At 33.1% G+C, this 16,435-nt stretch overlaps 1 protein-coding gene across 2 annotated transcripts in view; it reads left to right on the top strand.

The window, feature by feature from the left end:
• The window catches only part of LOC140050103 (transcription initiation factor TFIID subunit 1-like), a 29,796-nt gene extending 15,293 nt beyond the window's left edge, over window positions 1-14,503 (top strand). Inside the window, exons 24-34 of one of the 2 annotated variants that reach the window (XM_072095135.1) lie at window positions 69-243; window positions 509-714; window positions 1,794-1,902; window positions 2,128-2,226; window positions 2,810-2,902; window positions 7,204-7,356; window positions 8,704-8,823; window positions 10,996-11,173; window positions 11,622-11,825; window positions 12,396-12,517; window positions 13,485-14,503. In XM_072095135.1, the coding sequence (XP_071951236.1) occupies window positions 69-243; window positions 509-714; window positions 1,794-1,902; window positions 2,128-2,226; window positions 2,810-2,902; window positions 7,204-7,356; window positions 8,704-8,823; window positions 10,996-11,173; window positions 11,622-11,825; window positions 12,396-12,517; window positions 13,485-13,913 (1,888 nt within the window). In that variant the 3' untranslated portion in view covers window positions 13,914-14,503. Of the gene's footprint in view, window positions 1-68; window positions 250-508; window positions 715-1,793; window positions 1,903-2,127; window positions 2,227-2,809; window positions 2,903-7,203; window positions 7,357-8,703; window positions 8,824-10,995; window positions 11,174-11,621; window positions 11,826-12,395; window positions 12,518-13,484 lie in introns of both variants that reach the window. The other variant, XM_072095134.1, reaches the window with a different exon arrangement.
• Window positions 14,504-16,435: the final 1,932 nt, after the last annotated feature.

Raw genomic sequence — 16,435 nt, 5'->3', positions numbered from 1 at the left:
GTCCTAAAAGTGTCCCCTTAATAGAGGTTTTACTATATCTCTAATAATTTTGTTTTTTTTTCAAACAGCAAACAGTTTGCATTACATGATGAACAACATAGAGAAGAAATGAAGAAGGAACGAAGGAGAATACAAGAACAGTTGCGGAGAATTAAACGAAATCAAGAGAAAGCTGCAAAAGAGAAAATTAATCCGCCGCCACCGAAGAAACCTAAGAAAAAGAAAGAACGCCCAGAGTCAAAGGTTAAGGCAAGTTTTAGGGTCAAAGGTTAACTAACTTCATAATCAAAGGTCAAAAGTTATATGTGCTGTATTTGTTTACTAGTTTATAGTGTTGAGGTACTAACTACTCAAAATTCCATGTGCATAGACATGGGGAGCTACCGCATTGTGTGTGAGCATGTGCAGAGGTTTGTCACGCTTGGTTGCTTTTATAGTTTTAAACTCTAGTGAAGTATTAGTTGTGGTCAGATATTTATAAAGTGATTTATATTGTGTGTTTTTGCAGTTGAAATGCGGTGCCTGTGGCCAGATTGGTCACATGAGAACCAATAAAGACTGCCCTCTTTACAACAAAGCTCAGAAAGATGTGTTCCCGGTTGTGGTTGCCATGACGGAGGAACAGGAGGAGATTGAAGAGAAACGAATTGATGAAGATGAGTTAGTAAAAACAGAGGGAACCAAGATAACACTTCTAAAGTCTGTTGTCGAACAGTAAGTAAATATAATAATCTATATTTTAATTTTTACTGATCGTGAGTTCAAGCCCAACGCTCGTCGCATTAATTATACACTAAGGCAAGACACTTTACTTACGTTTGCCTCCTTCCACCCAGGTGTACAATTAAGTACCTGGTAAGGTCAAACACAACTGTGCTGAGGCTGCTGGGAGTATGTTTCCATTCATGTTTGATCCAAAACTGACTAGGGTAACAACGTAAAGCGCTTCAATGCTTTGTGCATATAGCGCTGTATAAGAATGACTTAGTATAATAATAATGATAATAGTAATATCTGAGATTTTAATTTTAAAGCTCAGGTACAGGCATGAATTTTAAATATAATATTTGGTTAATTGTACATAAATCAAATATTTGTAACAGAAATCGAGACGAAAAAACATGAATTTCCCTTAATAAGGTCAAATACAAAATTTGGCAAAATTCTTCCATAAAAACCAGGAAGACCTTTTTTCAGTAGTTAGGTAGTTAATCAATGTAATAACATGTCTGGTGACTCCCTAGAAAGTGAAAAAAGGTGGTGGATATACGGTGGATAATTTTTGCTATAGCATGAAAATGAAAATCTGAAGTTGAATAAAAATACCAGAGATGTAATATTCAAGTTATATTACCTATATTTAGTCATCTGATAACATTTTTTACCACACCGTTTATTTTTCATAGCTTTTAAAAATGCCTCTATTTACAAAATTTGTGTACAAAAGAATAGAGATTTTACTATGTAATTTGAACTACCCCCTCCCCTCCCACTGATAAGAAAGTGCTTATTTTCAACAAGCTTGTGTAACACAAATAAAATCCTAAAAATGATGAAACATAGGGGAAACTATAGATCGATAATTATTGGAATGTATGATCAATAGAAATGTTTTGCCCGTACCTGGCATGTATAAAGTTTCTATTGTTTAATAAAACTTATTTTAAAAATCCAAAGCTACCCGTTAATTTGTATTGTATTATTTGTACGTCACAATGTAAAAGTTATGTTCTATCATTATTAATTATTATTAATTGTCCACTGAACCATGTGTTGAAATGTTTTTTTTTCAGTCACAACAAAGTGCGTCGAAAATCTTTAGTGCTCCGATTTCCTAAAGAAAGTTTGCCCAAGAAAAAGAAGAGGAACTATGATGGTGGCACAGACTTTGATTATCTTAAGGTATGTCTCAATTACGATTCCACTGTCTTAACCGCTCAGCCATTCACTCGCTCATATTAAAATAAAAATACATATCATACATATGGAGTAGAAACACCCCTCTATTAAGGGATCACTTTTGGTCCTGAGGGTGTCTCCTTAATAGGGGTTGTACTCTATTCTAATACTTATATTATTACAGTCTCCCTACATTTGATTAACATTCTTATTCAATTTCATTTTCAGAAACCGAGGCAGAATATGGTGAGACGTAGAATTGATCCTGTGGTAGCTCTGTCATCAATGCTTGAAGAAATACTTAACAGCATGCGAGAGGTCAATTATGTAAGTGTACTCTTCCCACTGACCACACCATTAGACATAATATAGGGGATGGGTCATTGTATTATAGGGAATTGCATTTCATTATTTATTTGGTCCTTTTCAATATTTACATAACAAAAAAAATGAAATTTGATGAGACCAGGATCAACTACGGCCAAATCTATCTCAAGACGTTGTATCTCTGACAGCACCGGCAAGTCAAGGTGACTCGTCAGGCCTCATCGTCAGGCCTACGTACGCTGTCTGAGTTGGCCTTTAGTGTAACTAAATCACTGTAGCAGAGCTGATAAGATTTGATGTTGTGTATCCGACATAGGAGATTTATTCTTAAAATAGCATAACAACCAAATTGTAGAGACATTCCCAACCATACTTTTAGAAACGCATGGTGTATGACAAACATATAACTAGTGTGTATTTGCCATGCCAGACCTGAGGTATTTTACCTATTCCAAGACTAAATAAATCTTTTAATTTTGCTGCAATTCATAAACATTGATATTTGTCTTCTTATAGTAACTCAGACATTGTTCACCCTTAGCCTTGTTTATTGTTCTACAATGTGCTTGTTTATCTTTTACAGAGTGAACCATTTCATCACCCTGTGAATGCCAAAAAAATCCCAGACTACTACAACATTGTGGCAAAACCGATGGATTTACAGTCAATGAGAGACGTAAGTTTGCAGTTTTAAACATATTCAGTATTTTGTCCTTTCATGTGTGGGCAAGTTGAGACCTCTTTGCCTACTCATTCTTTCTTCTTTCTTCTTCCCTCTATTCTCCCACTCTTTCCTTTTCTTATCCCCTTCATTTTCCACTCCTTTTCCCTAATTCATTCCTTTTCTCCATCTTTTCTCCATCATTTTCCCACTACTTCCTTCCGCCTATCTCTCATTAATTTTCCACTCCTTTGCCCTCATTCTTTTGCCCATTCATCCCTTCCCTCCATCTTTTCTTTTCTTCTTCATTTTCCCACTCTTTCCAACCCCTATCTTCCTCCTCCTTCATTTTCCCACTCCTTCCCCTGATTCATTTTCCCTCTCTTTCCTTCCATCGTTTCTTCTCCTTCATTTTCCAACTCCTTCCTTTCCCCTCATTCATTTCTCATTCCTTCCCCCCTCATTTATTTTACCATTCATGCCTTCTCTCAATCATTCCTTTCCCTCCTTTATTTTCCCACTCCTTCCCTCCCCCTCACTTCAAAAGAAAATACTACACACACTCTGAATATTACAACCAGAGACAATCTGTTTTATGATTATAAGTTTCACCTTTTTATGCCCTTCTCTTCTTAAAATCCTCTATGAATGTATTTCTCTGTAATGTCAGTTAGTTTAAGTACTGTAAGTACTGAAATCAAATCACGAGGCAATATTTATCGATTGTTTAATTAGTCATCCTATCTCTAACCAAAAAATGAATGTGAAAAACTAATAGAATTAGTCAAAGGAATTTTTACAAGCAATATAAATCACATATATTATAAATCATTAATTCCCAGAAGGAATTTGCATTTGAATGACATTTTATTCCATTCCATATTTATTGATTTCTTTCGTCGTTGCTTCAACAAATTATTAGCTATAAGCAATTCAAGAATTTGCGATGGAAATTATAAATGGATTAGCGATGGTAGGCTTAACTGTCATTAGGATGATTAGCTATGTTTGAACTGTCATGCAGGTGACAGACAGCATTATTCATTGCTGATTTCCGATTACCTGTAAACTCACATCTTATGTTAGGTGTTATGTTTAACGATGCAGCAGTAGTGTCATATGTCATATTTTATTTATAATTTATTTCAACTGTTGAAACTTATATGATCTGAAACTTTAAAAAAAGAAGCACTAGCATTGCAATTGTATATAAATTTATTTTACTATATTATTTAAAATAATAACAATTTACTGTAACCCCTATTAAGGGGACACCATTGCAACTCAAGTAGCGTTTAAACATTTATTGACAATGTTTGTTTCATAGGAGTTCCACCGCTTTAATAGAAGTGTTCCTGAATAAGTTTTTATTGTTACTAAGTTGTTCTACTAAATAAAATGAAATTTATGTATTTTGAATATTAGTATGAACGAACAAAAATGATATTAAAGTATTATCACTCTTTTCATCTATACCATGTTTTACTGGAAAGTATCCCCTTAATAGAGGTATCCCCTAAATAGGGATATCCCAAAATAATATGGAATTTATGTATTTTGAATATAGAATGAATGGGGAGAAAAAATGATATACTATGTTTATCCATAGCATGAATTGAAAGCCTTTTGGTCACAAAATGTTAAAAACAGTACATTATAGTACATATATATTCATAAAATACACTGTACATATGAAAGTGTTGCTAGTGGCAAATTAAATCTTTTTAGGTTCTCATAAATAATGTATGAAACAGCAAGTGCTGTGATAATGACTTCAAAGTCATTTTTATGAATAATAAACATTCAAATTAAAAACAATCAAATCAATAATAAAACATTACACATTATAATACTTTTGAATATTTTCTGATTGAATTTGACATAAAATATATTCAATTTCACTCTCCAGGAAATTAATTATACAATAGGACAGAGTTAACTGTTTGTTGGATCAAACGATCAAACTTTTCTTTGATACTAAATTAATTCTGGCAATTTTGCATTTTTTTTCCCACTGAAATATTAGTTTAAGCCGTACCTACCTAACGACAATGTTCATGTATGTTTTTAATAATGTACATTCCGTGACCAGTCTGGGGCACTTCCCCTAGGGAGTCACTTAAGGAAGTTCACTATTAGTGGATTGTCATATTCTATCTCAATCTATTTCTTGACCTCCTCAATGGTTGTACACCTAGTTTTAAGCATTGTCTATACTATCAAACTTTATGTGATGTGCCCATGTATGGACATGATGATGTCATATCACTACCCTATTTGCGCACATCACACCTTTTTTTGTCAAACTAGTTTGATAGTGTAGACAGAGCTTTACATTCATATTTAAAGTTGAATTTATTAATAACTTTGACAATGAATCATTTTTCTTTTTATTGTTTATTATTTACAATAGAACTAGAACCTCTATAAATGGGACTGTTTGGGACCACAAAATTTGTTCCCTTATATACTGTAGGGTTGTCTGTTGAATAGGTGTACGCTGTCGTGTCAAAACATATATTTCCCCGTAGTTTGTTTTACAGAAAAATATCTCCTCAATAGGGGTTTTCTCTGAGTAAGGAGTGTGTCCCATAAGAGGTATTTTTTTCATATTCTATTCCATAGACATTGATTACTGTGCTAAAGATTGCGATTTTTTGTACTGCAAAAAAAACAAAACAAAAATAAAACCCTTTGTTACAGGTTTCAAGTTTCCAATTTTGAATGCATTCTGTTTTATTTTTTCTCATTAAAAAAAAGCTTGTCAAATTCCACATTTTCAAACAATTTTTTAATTTGCAGTTGATGAATTCATGAGTTATTACATGGCTGCTGTTTTCTATTGTTCTAGTTTAGTTTAAAAAAAGAGAAAAAAAAACAAGATCAAGTTCAAATCAGTTTATCATGTACTGTATGCTTTCTATTAAAAAATCACCAAATCTAAAAGTCTTTGTCTTTTTTTTCTATTTCTTTTTCTAATGTTCTGTAAACATTTTTTCTTCTGAATTCTATTGTTTAGTTTTTTTCTTGTTTTTTTCTCCCATTGATCATTTAAAATAATCCTTATGTCTTCACCTGTTAAACTGTCAAATAGGATTAAGTCAAAAGGCCATTGTGAACTTGGGTTCAACAAAGGTTTTTTTTTTCTTTTTAATAAAAAAATAAAAACAATACTGTATCAAACACATGTACTACAAATGGAGAGAGGCAGACTTTCGTCTCAATCTGTCCCAACTTTTTTTTTAAATTAAGGAGACTCCTTTCTGTAATTGTAAATATTTTGTGTACACCAGATGTACTGTAAACTACTAATTTAGAAGAAGTATAGTGTTGCCACAAAATGGTAAAGTAGGTACTCTAACATGTTTTAGGTTGCCATTTTGTTTGTGAACTGAATTTTTAGTGAACTCACTCCAATATTGTTGGTTATTAGAACAAAACTCTAAACCATTTTGACCTGGTGTACCAGCAGTAAACACGAAATCAACATTAACAAATGTTTATTATGTAACTTTTATTTTTATAGGTACATTTGCAAAGTGTATTTTAATTTTTTATTATAAAATCTAGTATGAATAAATAACACCTTTAATTGCTCATATCCGATGTGTGACTTCATTTCTGGTTTGTAATGATACATCACATATGGGATTTTTTGTTTAAACATGTGTGATTATATTATTGTTTAAAAAAAGAGTTTATTATGTAACTTTTATTTATTTTTAAAGGTACATTGCAAGGTGTTTTTATTATAAAATCTTGTATGAATGAATAACACCTTTAATTGCTCATATCCTATGATAAAGATAAATCACATATGGGAATTCATGTTTAAAACATGTGTGATTATATTATTGTAAAAAAAAAATAAATTCTAAGAAGCTTAGATGCATGTGGAACATTCAAAACCCTCTTTAGGGTTTTCGTCTATCACATTTAATTTGCAGTGCATTCTTTTTAAGTTATTTATTAAGTTGTAAGGAAATGCGTAAAATGTGACGAGTTCCCATGCTAGGTTAGGAATCGTACAAGTGGCCAGACTCGCTTATCGATCTTGTCCACACCGAATAATAATGTTATAAACTTGTAACCACAGGTCTCTGGAGAAATCGAAAACTTAGCTTTTGGTGCCCCACATTTTCTGGCAGCTTTACCAAACCCTTACACTCATCAGTTGTTTTGAATAATACCCACAATTCCCTTGGGAAGGAGACTTTTACAACTTAATTTTGTCTGGGGTCTACTGGCGAATTTACCTACCGAAATCCGTACTCAAATTGTTTCCTTACATTTGACATTTGTTTTCAATTCTTTAGAATTTGAGAAAACGGAAGTACCAGTGCAGGGATCAATTTGTGGCCGATTCGCAGCAAATTGTCGATAATAGTATCCTGTACAATGGTGAAAAAAGTCCGATGACAATCATCGCAAAGAACATGCATGCAGTCTGTCTCAAGAAGCTCGACGAGGTAAGTTGTCTGTTCTGTTCAGAAAGTTTATATGCCTTTTTAGAAATTCCAAAAAAGGCATAAGATTAAATTTCAAAATTGGGTCAAATTGAGCAGGTAGATATAAAATATGTATTTTTAAAACTGTTTTTCTTCCATAATATTTGCTTTAATTTACTTCTTCAAATTTTTTTTTTGCCTCATATGTTATTATAATGCATGTTCTATGAATACTGTATGTTTTTGTTGTTGAAAATTGAGCATTTACAACAATTGAGCATTTACAACAATTGAGCATTTACAACAATTGAGCATTTACAACAATTGAGCATTTACAACAATTGAGCATTTACAACAATTGAGCATTTACAACAATTGAGCATTTACAACAATTGAGCATTTACAACAATTGAGCATTTACAACAATTGAGCATTTACAACAATTGAGCATTTACAACAATTGAGCATTTACAACAATTGAGCATTTACAACAATTGAGCATTTACAACAATTGAGCATTTACAACAATTGAGCATTTACAACAATGGTTCTACAGGTGTTTTTTTGAGGGTAGACAGATTTTTGTAGAAAGGAAAAGTTTTGTTAAAGTTTTTCATATTCAAAAATGGATATCAACCGTTTTCATTGATGTTAATAGTAATAGTATTTCATATTTCACCCGCCCTCCCATTTTTATGTTCAGGATGTCTAAGTCAAATATTTTTAAAATATCACCAAGGTTTGTTTGAGGTTGTAAGATATTTCCTAGTACTAGTAGATAAAACTGCTTGAACTTTTGTTTTAAGGTAAAGGTATTTACATTTTTTTTGGTGACAAAACATTAAAATCTAAATGTATTTAATCAGTGAATAGTTAATATTAATGTATTTATGCTACCTTTACGCTAATTGGAATAGATTTAAACAATTTAAATATGCACTGTCTGGATAGATCCAACCTTTTTTTTATAAAAAATTGATGATGTAATCTTGTTTTTAGTTTAATAAACCAGGACTATCACAATAACAACTTATGACTAAAGTCAGTCTGAAGTCTTAGTGGATTTATGTATTGTTCATTTATAACAACAAAAGAGATTTAAAACTGGATAGATCCATTTATTTTTAGTATTTAAATAATTATATGTTGTAATCTTGTTGTTTCTTTTTAATAAACCAGTATATATCGCAATAAACAACTTATGGCTGCATCGGCCTAATGTCTTTCTTTTCTTTTTTTATTTTAAAACAGTTTCATGATAGCATTATATGAAATATTTCTTTAAAATATCTTTATTGTTTTAATAACTAGTATTTTAAAGGGTGTATTCACACACCGATAAAGATTTTTTTTTATTTTTTATGTTAGAAAAAAGATAAATACCTTCGAATTGAGAAGAAGATAAACCCATTGTTAGATGACGATGATCAGGTAGCATTCTCATTCATTCTGGATAATATTGTAACAACGTTAAAAGCAGTACCTGATGTAAGTATGAATATAGAACCTCTATTAAGGGGACACCTTCGGGACCAAATAAATTGTTCCTTTAACAGATGTCTACAAGGTTTACAAGGCTCTAGTGTCGAAACATATTGTTTGGTTCACATGAAAGTGTCCTGTTATTAGAGGGGGTGTTCCATAGGAGTGTTTTTCAGGTAAGATAAGGAAATCTGTGAGAATGATAGAAAGCGGCCCAACCACGATTTGAACCAGGAATCTTTGATTTTAAAAAAAAAATTTAATTCTACTAAAACTATATTAGATGAATTCTGAAAAACTGACGGCAAACCAGAAATGAACAAGCCCAACAACTTGATGTTTTTTTTTTACATATAATTTGTACATGATTTACATAATGTTATTTTCTATCATTAACTGAAAGCATACACCTCATGTATTGAAAGAAGTAATACACAATTACTGCACTTGTCTCTCTTGTCATTCAAATACCACTGTGTAGATAAAATTTTCTGTTGAATGTCAAAAATCAATAAATTCCCAGCCTCAAATACCAATAAATTCCCTGAAGTATAGTATGAGTATTTGACTAGAAATGTAAGCCGATCTGTTCACAATTATCACAGCTATTTGATTACGACGTATATTAAGCCCATAATGAATTAACTACTTACTGCAAATGGATGTAATAGATCATGTAAAACTCTTCATTATTCAACTTTTAAATTTATCTTACCCGGGTTTCCCCTACCCAGACAGGGTTTTCTCTACCCAGACAGGGTTTTCTCTACCCAGACAGGGGGTTCCCCTACCCAGACAGGGTTTCCCCTACCCAGACAGGGGTTTCCCCTACCTCTTTTATCATTTCATTGTAAGCTCTGTAGTCCGAGTGTATCTAGGATTTTTTCAAATGGGGGAGTGTTTTAAACATTTAGAGCTGTAGCTTGGTTATTATTCTTGCATTCCAATCCCAAGGTCCAGAGTTCAATCCTGACCTAGTGCCAGAGTTGTTAGTCACAACTTTTTCAATTCCACTCTCTAAGCCTCAAATGAATACAATAAACTATAAAATAGTTTATCCATCCTGTGATTGGCGAGTTACTAGCTGTTGGATGGTATGAAATAAAAAAAATTGATATCAAAAAGTAATAGTCCATAAATTAATTTTAGCTGTCAAAAAGTATTCCCACTGAACCTGCCCCTGATAGTATCTATCACATATATGCCTGTTTTAAATCCCATAGCAAATCTATTATTATGTTACTGGTGTTTTTCAAAACAACTTGTTTGGATCATGGTATTAAAATTGTATTTTTAGTAGCTCCATGATAAATGAATATATTATTGTGCTTCACAGAATTGAGTTTCACCTTCCGGTAATTCATCAATTCCAGTTTCTAATCTGTTCGTAAATGCTCGATTTAAATCCGTAACAATCCCACAATTTGTATATTGTCATGTGTAATCTTATTTAAACCTTTTAAAAGAGGATTTAGATCTTGTTTATATGCAATAAATGCGATAAAATAAAATGGTCTATAAAAAAAAATGAAATATTTCAATGTTGAGTTACTGTGAAATGTACGACATGGATATGGATAGGTGTTGACATTTAGTGACATCATGAGGAAGAGAAATTAGTATAAATCTGATAGTGATTTATGATATGAGATTAAAAGACTTCAAGCCTGTCTGAATCACTTGTGAATGAACATACAAATAGTTTTGATGTTATGTGATTTTTATCTGTTGTATTTTTCTTAAATTAGAGGATAATTGTATGTTTTTTTAACCACAAAAAAACATATGTTACATTCAAGACTGCTCATTTTTAGTTGACACTTTTGTTTGTTTGTTTCTCTTTGATATGAGACTAACATTCTTGTGTTATTAAACAATTCATATTTCAGTACAATAATTATACAAAAGGAAATCATATTGTATATAATGTAGATTAGAAATTAATACAGACAATATAATAATACATTTTTAATGTTGAATATGATGAAGGAATATTTTTTTTTTCAGAAAGCTGGTCAGTTTTAATTTACCGTTTTGATTTAGCTTATTTCTTATTTTATTTGTATCTCCATTGAGATCTAGCCACTGATACCGACAGCATTGTCATTTTTTAGTAATTTGCCTTTGGAATAATCTTATTATTATTAATGTGTGTTTTTTTCTCTCCGCATTTTTTAGAGCTGGCCATTCCACAATCCCGTAAAAGCCAAATTTGTGAAAGATTACTATAAAGTTGTAGAGATACCAATGGACCTTGAAAGCGTTCGCAAAAACACCACTAGGCATTACTACCGCACACGAGATGAGTTCTTAGATCACGTGGAACTTATATACGAAAACAGCAAGAAATACAATGGTAAAATACATTCAATAAAAACTTTGTTGCCTTTTCCATTTGACCTGTATTTTATTTATACACAGTCAACAGCAAGTAAAGCTTCATTCCCACGCAATATGAAGACATAATCGTTGCACAGTTGATTTGACCAATCATGGCACAGTAAATCATCCGAACTGTTACTTGTGATTGGTCAACTCACTTGTGCCTACATTGTTGTTTCCAATTAAATAAACAATATCCTTGTAGTAACATTTGAGGCTTAGAGAGTGGCACTAGGTCAGGATTGAACCCGGGACCTTAGGATTAGAAGGAAAGCATGTTAACTACTAATGCCACTATTTTTTGTTATAATTTATTTTCATTTATTATATTATTCTGACTTATTTTTTGTTATTGTTTAACAATTTATAAATAAGTTTTCATTAACTGCATTAATATCTTATAATCTTATAATTATCGGTAGGTCCTGATAGTAACTACACCAGGATTGCTGGCGAGATTGTTGCAACATGCAAGCGCGAACTTGCAGAAAACAGTGAGTATTTGACCCAACTCGAGAAAAGCATTGTAGCTGTCCGTGATGCAGCTATGGAAGCGGCAGAGACGGACAGTTTAACAGCGCCACACACGCCAATGAGTACAACCACAAACGAGGACAGTTATCAAGGTAAATGCTCTTGTTTTGTTTTTTTTTGCTGTTTTTGTCAAAATCTCCAACAGAAAAATTATATGTATATAATTTTTCTGGCTGTTTTACTTTATCGTTTTGATTTAGCTTTTTGCTTATTTTATTTTGTATCTCCATTGAGATCCAGCCACTGACTGTTACCCACAGCATTGTCATTTTTTTTAGTAATTTGCCTTTGGATTTATATATCATGCGTCAGGTCTCGGGTCCATTCTATTGTCGCCACAGATTGATATCTTCATCAGTACTTCTATGAATGGATGATTAGGTGGGAACACGAACGCTAGTTGATCATACCCAGTACCGTTTTGATCGTACGATTAATCGGGAACTCACCTCACGACAACACAACACCTCTAATTTGTAGGGCGAAAAATTGACCTGGACCCTTGGATAGGAGTGTCCTCTGAATAATTGTTGGTTGTATTGTAAAACATACACTGTATTGCCTCTTGTTCGGTTTTCATGAAAAAATGTCCCGTAATAGGTTGTCCCCTGAACAGATGTGTTATATGGGAACTGTATTAATACTTTTTTTTTTGTTGGCAGGATTTGATGATGATAGTATGAGTGGCTTCTCGTATTCAAAATTGATTGGAGGAATTGACGACAGCGAGTTTGTAGATATTGAAGGATACGATGAGAATAGGCAGGGACCTAGTGATTTACAGGTAAGATAGTAATCCTGATCACGGTGCTTAGATGTGGTTGAAAGGCTTGTCGTACAATCACAGGGTATTGGATTCGATTCCTTCCTCTGGCCTAATATCCCTGAATTGGGGGTGTTCCAAATGAAGGGTTTAACTGTACGCAAATGTCGCTAGGCCAGCATGGGGGCCAGCATCTGCTAGTCCCTTCTATGAACTAGGCCAGGTACAGTGTTCTCTACACCCTCTTCCAGGGAGAGGCCCCACAGTCAAATCCTTAAGCTCTGTCTACACTGTCAAACTTTATGGGGACAAAAAATGTGATGTGCCAATATATGGATATGGTGACATCATATCACTACAATATGTGGGCATATCACTACCATATTTGGGCATCACACTTTTTTTGTCAAACTGGTTTGATAGTGTAGACGGAGCTTTACTTCTAATTTCTGATAAAACTTCACAATATGATATAGGAAATGATTCTAGTATTGCATAAATTGAATATTACAACAAAAAAATCAATGAGTATGGCACGACAAAGGCATGAAAATAGGTATGAGTTGACACTGATTAGAAACACATAATAAATTACATTCGCATATCAAACTGCATTTACACTACTCCATCAAATATAACAAAATAGTTGCACTGACGTTTAGTGGACATCATCCTTGCTTGCAATTTCTAGTGTCTAGGGTTCAAATCATAGGAACTTCATATTTGAGAAAGTGAAAATAATATATATATTTAAAAAAAAAACATTTTTCAGCTTAATAAAATAAAATTTGTGTGTATTTATTTAATTAATAATATTTAATATATTTGATTTATGCTCTTTTTAGGATAATAATAAAAGGAAGTGAAAATAAATAGAACACATTTTTGGTGTTAAGGATTTTAACAGATCAACCTATTAATAAAATAAAATGTTTGTGTATTTATTTAATTAATGATATTTTATATTTTTGATTTATGCTCTTTTTAGGATAATAATAGTGCCTTGATGCATCGAGAAGACAGTGTTTTATTTAAGGATCTACAGATTACGCCAGAAAACAGCGAAGATGAGGGCGACAGTGAAGATGACGGAAACTTCACGTTCTTGCAGCATTACAGCGAAAGTGAAGAAGAATCCGAGAATGAGGACACCCCTAATCAAGGAATTATCAAATCTCAAGATGGTACCAATCTGAGCAGTATGAAGATGGAGGATGAAGATGAAAAGATGTTTGCGGAAGAAGATGAAGATGAAAATCAGTTTGATCCAACGATGGACGACATACCGTTGGAAGACACTCAACAAAGCGATGAAGAGTTGGATGTCGATGAAAATGCGAGACACGTGTACGATAGCGAGGACAGCGACGAGGACGACTTTGTTGCCGTTGACCTTGAAGAATCTATGGAGACATGAGAATAAATAACGATCTTACAATATTTATTTTTTATTTGCTTGCTTAAAGCTTGAGAAATTTGGGCTGACAAGATGGTGAGAATTTCAAAAATGTTTTCTCTCACTCCCTGGTACCATAGAATATCACCTCTTTTAGTGCTGTATCTCTACATTATGACAAAATTTGTCCAGTATCAAAGCAAACTCCGTAATACAGCATCTCATGGGTATCACATGTGGTTCATGTATCATGGAAGGTTAAGTTAAGGGTTTATTGTACAGGGGTCACATGTGAAGCTGTATCACAGGATTTGCCTTTGATACGGGACTAATAAAGAATAAAATAAAGAAAAGATATAAATTGTCAAGAATCTGTTACAATGCTGAATTTAGTCCATTTTTCTGAGCATGTGCAGAAGTTGTATAGATGACCTAAATTACAGTAAACATTGTACTGTATATAATTAATATAAAAAAAAAATAATATAAAATCAGTGTTTTACCGATTTATTTGTATTTTATTTGTAAAAATCAAGGAAAAGAATTTTCATTGCCTACTTGGCAATCTCTCTTCAGTCAAAACTGATGAAAAATAAAAAAACATTTATAAACATATTTTTAAACTGTTTTCTTTATTGTCGTTAATTCTTATGTCATTTAGGCGTGCATTTGAGCAAAACTATAGTTTTTATTTTTACAAAACGATCCTAGTATATATTTCACATTTTCTGCGTTTTAAATTACTATTTGTATTTGTACTCATTTCATTTCGTTCATTTAGTCATTCGTTCATTTTGTCATTCATTTATTCGTTCATTCACTCATTCGTTCATTCAATTATTTACTCATGTTCTAAGTCATTCATTAAATATGGGAGGTTTTATACCGAACATACTAAAGCTGGGTTCTCACTTGCGACGCAACGTAACGCAATTTACGCAACGTAAGAAAATGCCCTTCCAATCTTTTTGTTTGCCTGCGTGAAATCAAACCTGCGATTTTTACAGCAATGGTGCGTCGTCGGTTCCCACTTGCGATTACGCAATGCGTCACTTTGCGTCGATACGTCGTTACGTTGCGTTGCGTTCTAGTGGGAACCACGTTTAACTTTCTCATTTACGAACTCTGAACTGAGATGTACGTAAATGGGAGATGTACTACAGAAACAGGATCTTATCTTGTATGAGAGATCGCGTAGGAATGTTTGTTCATTAATTATGCATGATTTATTCATGAATAATTCGCGAAGTAGTATGTTATGTAGCAGAAACAGGAAGAAACACTCGAGTTTATGAGTAATGACAGTTTTCAACGAAAAATAAAACCGCTTAACTTCGCAAACATTTCGTTATTACATCTTCTACATTCTTTTATCTTCTACTTTATTTAAAGCGTGGTTCCCACTAGCGACGCAACACAAGAACGTAACGCAACCAGTTCTTATTGTTTCACCACACATTTGTTTGACTTGCTTGCGTTTTGTTACACAAACGAGTAATGTACGTCGTCACTCTCACAAATTCGACGCAATCGGGTGAAAATGACTAGCGCAAACCAGTTCTTAGTGTCACACCACACGCATAACATTGTTTTTTGTAAGTTGCGTTTCGCTACAGAAACGAGTCACGTCATCACTCTCACAAATTTGACGCAATCGTGGTCCGAACCAGTTTCCAGGTGCAAAAGAATCGCAAAATATAAAAAGATCTACGCTTGCATTAAATACTGTACCGGTATCACAGTGTGAACGGGCAACATATTACGTCACTGCGTTACACACACGTAATCGGATAACAAGTACTGCATTGTGTGAATAATATCTCGTGATCAGTACTAATGTGCACTATAGATTCTGGTGGTGGCTCATTCAGCTGTACCCTACTTCAGACTGATTGTTTATAATTGCGTAACGAGTCACGTTCCCACCCACTCGCCCTTAGGAATCGACCATGATAAATAGTATTTTTTTATAAAACACTATCTAGCTGGAACGGGAATTACGCGTCACCAAATAAAACGCGACTGTTATTCTGACGCAATCGCAATCTCCGACCAATCGGTCGATTGGTCGGTCAGTTGGTCGGTTGGTCGATAAACACTAGCTTGAGCACGCGACTGCAGCTATGTATATGGCCTTGTTTAATGGAGTTTGAAAATAATAACGCAATACTTAATCATTACAATGTTTTGTAAATAAAAATGCGGACGACTATAAGAAGGATCTTGAATACATTGAATTGATCAATATATTTCCAAGAAAATTGAATTTTATTAATGTTTAGAAGAATTTAGCAAAATAATGTTAAGAATCAATCAAGCCTACATTATTTATAATTGTCCTGTCGGATGTTTGTGTTCGCATAAGCTAATATTATTAGGTAATTGTAATATCTTGGTTTTTATAGGAAAGTACAATTATTTATAATGTCAGCGGTGGCCTGATTTGTATATTTCAATCCTGTTGTCTTGTACTGCTGTCTACACTATCAAACGAAAGTTTGATGTGCCCATACATGGACAGGATGACATCATATCTTACCATA

The sequence above is a fragment of the Antedon mediterranea genome, chromosome 5 (genome assembly GCF_964355755.1).
Source record: "Antedon mediterranea chromosome 5, ecAntMedi1.1, whole genome shotgun sequence".
Lineage (NCBI taxonomy): Eukaryota > Metazoa > Echinodermata > Crinoidea > Comatulida > Antedonidae > Antedon > Antedon mediterranea.
Note: the sequence above shows the minus strand (reverse complement) of the source record. Positions and strands in the feature narration are given on the sequence as shown.